Source organism: Pyxicephalus adspersus, chromosome W (genome assembly GCF_032062135.1).
Source record: "Pyxicephalus adspersus chromosome W, UCB_Pads_2.0, whole genome shotgun sequence".
NCBI classification, from domain to species: Eukaryota; Metazoa; Chordata; class Amphibia; order Anura; family Pyxicephalidae; genus Pyxicephalus; species Pyxicephalus adspersus.
The window spans coordinates 7,780,289-7,785,577 of NC_092870.1; the positions used below are offsets into that span (position 1 = coordinate 7,780,289).

General features: G+C 37.9%; 1 protein-coding gene across 2 annotated transcripts; it reads left to right on the plus strand.

The window, feature by feature from the left end:
• Positions 1–251: 251 nt before the first annotated feature.
• On the plus strand, positions 252–3,731 carry LOC140342837 (G-protein coupled receptor 12-like). Of its 2 annotated transcripts, none has more exons than XM_072429202.1 (2): positions 252–502; positions 1,567–3,731. In XM_072429202.1, exons 1-2 carry the CDS (start codon positions 454–456, stop codon positions 2,589–2,591), a joined length of 1,074 nt encoding a protein of 357 aa, XP_072285303.1. In that variant the 5' UTR covers positions 252–453; the 3' UTR covers positions 2,592–3,731. The 2 variants fall into 2 exon arrangements, with proteins under 2 accessions (XP_072285303.1, XP_072285304.1); XM_072429203.1 differs by lacking the exon at positions 252–502 and adding an exon at positions 869–978.
• The last annotated feature ends 1,558 nt before the right edge of the window (positions 3,732–5,289 follow it).

The window sequence follows — 5,289 nt, forward strand, 5'->3', positions numbered from 1 at the left end:
GCCCATTGCTGTGATTGCCATCAATATAAGTACATCATCGGGTGATGATGGAGGAGTCGGGTGGTGATGGAGGAGTCGGGTGATGGTGATGGAGGAGTCGGGTGATGATGGAGGAGTCGGGTGGTGATGGAGGAGTTGGGTGGTGATGGAGGAGTTGGGTGATTAGTCGGGAGCTAGCAGGCACGCTTGTAGTTGGGAAGGAGGTGTGTCCCAGCATAGAATGTTATGAATGAAATTCCAGAGGTGTGTGTGTGTGCTGTGTGCCCGGCGCCCTGTGCTGCTTATTATTCCGCTCACAGCTCCTCTCTGATTCACAGACTTGGGAGCCGATCATGAATATCAGCGAACACTTTGACGTCAGAGCTGAGATTTCTCAGCAGACCCAATGGGGCAAGAATATTAAGTGCAAGTCAAAGGCAGCTCAGTGCCAGCAGCAGCAATGGTAACTGAGCAATGAGACTGGCAGCACACAGAGGACAGAGCTGGACAGATCAGGAGGAAGGTAAGGACATTGCATGGCTGCTATTCTTAAGAGGTCCCTTACCTGTCCTTCTGTTATATTTCCACTCTTTGTAGTTATTAAAACAGAAGTGATAACAAGTGCATAATATATATATATATATATATATATATATATATATATATATATATTAGAACGCAACCATTTTTGGTCTAATTTTATCCAAATCTATCATATGGTCATAACTCATGTCATATATAGGCTGAAGCTCTTCCAAAATACATGTTAAATGTGGAGAAGTGGTGGAGTGTGTAATGTTAATGATCTGTCTCCAGCACCATTAGATGTATATGGTATAGCCTTACCTTACAGAAATCCTTTATGATCAGTGTAATGCGATCAGCAAATAGATAGTAGCTCTCCTAGGTGCTAGGTAAACACATAGATATATCCAGGGATAGGAGATTTTACCAGCGAGGGTTGTGCTGGAGCTTATCCTGGGATCTATTGTTATTAAGGTAAATATAGCCTATTGTTTTCAGCTTTCACAAGCATATGAAAATGTGTAATCATCTCTGTAGGAACAGACGTGCATAGGAAGACTGCTTCTTTTAGCTCACCTTGGCTGGGGAAGGAGACTTCTAGCACCCAGGATCTGCTAGAGAATAAATGCAAAATCCTGATCTTTTATACACAGCCTGGGTGATAAAAAAAACCCCAAATGGTCTCTGAACTGCAAAAATAAGAAGCTGGAAATGCGTCTGAAAAAGTAGGATTTTCTTTTCAAGGGAAATGTTGATTCTCTTTGGCAAGGGATGGGTTAACTTCCATGGCATACGTAGACATGAATTAAATTTGTACCGTGTCTTCTTTTTTTAGCTAGCTGTTTTCTAGTCTGGGTCTTTTTTTTTTCTCTTAATAATGACATAAAATCACACCAGGCCTTGGCACGCTGTAGAAGAGTCATTTTCAGTGATTAGCACACTAAAGCCAGACTCTGGAATGTATGCATATATATTATGACATTGTGGATTCCAGCTCTGTATTGTGTGCCATTTCTTATCACTTTCTCTTCTCTTTCTTTTTCCATTTTCTTTGATGTGCAGAAAGGTTTCATCCGCCTGCATCGGCAGCCATGGATCATCTGCTGTATTTTCACAATGCTTCCTCTGGAAGGATGGCGCAGCACCACTATGACCCATGGGACACCAACACCTCCACTGTTACCACATCCGACCTGTCTCCAGATGAGACTGTTAATCCATGGGACATTATTCTATGTGTCACTGGAACAATCATGGCATGTGAAAATGCAATTGTGATAGCTGTACTCTTCTATACCCCCACACTCCGTGCCCCCATGTTCATACTCATTGGCAGCCTGGCACTGGCAGATCTGTTTGCAGGTGTGGGACTCATTGTGAATTTTGTAGTCCTGTATGTGTTTAAAAGCGAAGTGGCTACACTTAACTCTGCAGGGCTGCTGTTAGCTGCTTTCTCAGCCTCTGTCTGCAGCCTTCTAGCTATCACAGTGGACAGATACCTGTCTCTCTACAATGCACTCACCTACCACACAGAAAGAACACTGACATTCACCTACATTATGTTAATCCTGCTGTGGGCTCTGTGCATCTGCATTGGTTTATTGCCCATCACGGGCTGGAACTGTGTTAGGGAGCAGTCCTCCTGCAGTGTCCTAAGACCGGTGACCAAAAACAATGCAGCTGTGTTGGCAGTGACCTTCCTCCTTTTCTTTGCCCTGATGATGCAACTCTACCTGCAAATATGCAGGGTTGCTTTCCGCCATGCCCAGCAGATTGCAGTGCAGCACCAGTTTATGGCCACATCTCAAGCCTCCAGCACCAGGAAGGGAGTTTCAACCTTATCTCTTATCTTGGGTACTTTTGCAGTTTGTTGGATTCCCTTTGCTGTGTATTCACTTGTTGCTGACTCAAGTTACCCTATGATATACACATACTCGCTGGTTCTGCCAGCCACCTTTAATTCAGTCATCAACCCTATTATTTATGCTTTCAGAAACCCAGACATACAGAAATCACTATGGCTTGCTTGCTATGGTTGTATTCCGCCCAGGTTTCTATCTGGGCCTAGAACTTCCAGTGATGTATAAGGACCAGAAAGACTTTTTTGAGACAGATTGTGCCAAGCTGGGAATGAAGAAAAAAAGATGTCAAAATGTTTCTTTATTTTTTAAAGTTTATAGATGTATTGATTTAAATTGTCAATGGAACACACACTTACTATTTTACCTATTCATATGGTTTTTTCAGCTGGCAATATGAAGATTAGATAAATATGTTCGCTTATGGAGATGAACCATTGTTTCTTTTAAGCTGAGTTTTATGAGAATGGAATTATCTTGAATTACTTTGAAGTCTGTTGCCTAGTCTATCCTACTCAGTGGCATTAGGAACATTATACTGTATATTATACCTTCTTACTCTAAATCCAATTATTGAACTCGAGTTTTTCAAAATTATTCCCTCCTAAAAATAATAATAGATAAGTATTCTGCGGGTATAATTTTAATGTGTACAGGAATACATATGTAAAATATACATGGGAATTTATTGTGCAATTCTATGGGTTAAATAATAATCTGTAGATGCATTTTTTATTTAGTGGAGGCGTGTAAAAGACGCCATCCACAGAAACTACAGTGAATGTTGAAAAAGTATTTGGTATGTAAGATAAATTTCTTTTCTTTGACAGCTGTTAACATAAATTGTGCGACTGCTTAGCTTAAATGAAACAATGAGAACATTGCATTTTGAAAAAAAAATGGCTTTTTGTTTAGCTTTTTGTTTAGCAGCTATTACAAAGACGGACATACCCAGCCTACCCTCCATTTCCAGCTTAGATTATAGTCAAAAAGTTCAGTGAACACTTCCTATATTATGAACAGTATACCATTTTGAAAGACTAATATATTTACTGTAAATACTGGAGGTGCCTAATGAACAGTCTCCCTTCTTATCTGGAGGGTAAAGTAATACTGCAGTGCTTTACACTTGTATTTTTTTAAATATTGCTTTGTGTTTGAAGGGTGTTGGAAGATTTTACAGTGTCTGATGCTTACATATCTTGTGTGACATGTTTCCTGAGTAATAAGACAGCTTTACAAAGATAAAAAGATGTGTAGAATAAAGGAGTAATGGAGCTGTTGGCCTAGTTGAAAATCTGTAATATTCATTATAAATCATGCAGTTCGTTCCTACCCTGCACCCCGTACAGAGGATATGACCTTATCTATAAAGATATTTACAATATAATATTTAGTACAATGAAAACTGTTTTATGCTGGTCATTTTATCATCAAAAGCATTTATTTCGCTAAATCATATGGTTTCTTAAAACTGGAAAATGAAACTTTATTTACGGAACCTTACTTTCCATTTGCATTTACACTAAATAACTTTTTCACATCTGCCTTTCCATTACTGTGGATATTTATGATGATGCCTATTTACGATGCTAGTTTCTAGAACATGAATTAACAGCTACAATCCAAATTCTTTAAAAATGTCAACTTCAAATAACATTAATAACATTAGGGAACAAGGTATTTTTTAATAACAAGTATGCCAAAAACCTTGTTTTTCTTTCAAAGACTCAGAATGTTCAGTTTTATGTAATAAACATGGGTAATAATGAATTAAGGATTTTGTTACCAAAAAAAGAAAGTTACTACTAGTAAAAGTCATAGGTCTCAACAGGCTTCTCTAATTTTGGTCAAAAAGTATATACCACACTTATGATTGAACCTGTATGAATTTTTAGAAACTAGGTTTATTTTAAAGTACAATGTACAAAGTAACCAGAATTTACCATTTGCTGATCTGTCTTATAATATCCTGCTGTGGACAAGCACATATCAGTGCATGTAATGCTGAAGGCATGCAGTTACCATTGTTTGTGGTGGTTTAACCAGCCATTTAATGACGTCTAATGGTTTGCTTTGGGTTACTGTGATTTGCACATCAATTCAGTTCAAGTTTTAAGTTGTTCAAGTATGTTTTTTACTTCATACTAACAAACATGGTTCACCTTCAGATTAATTTGGAAAAGCATAAAACTACAATCATACCTAGTATCTGCTCCTGTGATGCAGCAAATGGTGGAGTGAGGTTAAAAATCTAACACAAATTTGGGGTAATAGAGCCCATTTTAGAACAGGAGTTTTTGCAAGACTTGTCAGGTGATAAAATAAAGCTTAAGCTTATTCTACAAATGTATAAATAGGGGGTGAAGCCAACCTTTCTGAAGATGGAAAGCACCCCATTGAAACATCAGTACTATATACCTTTTCTTTATTTCATGTCCTATCATGTCCTGTGAGTACCTTGATTTTTATTAGATAATTGATCTTCACTGATACATCCTCCATGTCTTTTTGCATATCATATAGGGGGCACTGCTTTTTAAAGGGGCACAATAGTATGTAATAATGTATGTAATAATGTTTTCTTTTTCTTTCTTTTAATTGACAAAGGTTTTCAAACCTCCTTTGGCTTGACTTACATATTGGGCAACCACAAATGGTTGTATAGTCTTATTTTAAATTTCTCAAAATGTATCTGTTCTGGAACATCCATGTAGTGTTTGTTCCATGGCACTTCCAATCTTTCATACAGATTTGGTTCATCATAAGGCTTTTATTTTGCTCTGGATGATTTTCTTTTAAGCTTTCATCCTAGCATAAGTCACTACTACTGCCATCAGAATGGAATTCAAGAAGCATAATTTCTGTTATCAATGTATAGAGAATTACTGGGCAATGTGGATCAGAAATTTGTATGGAAAGAATT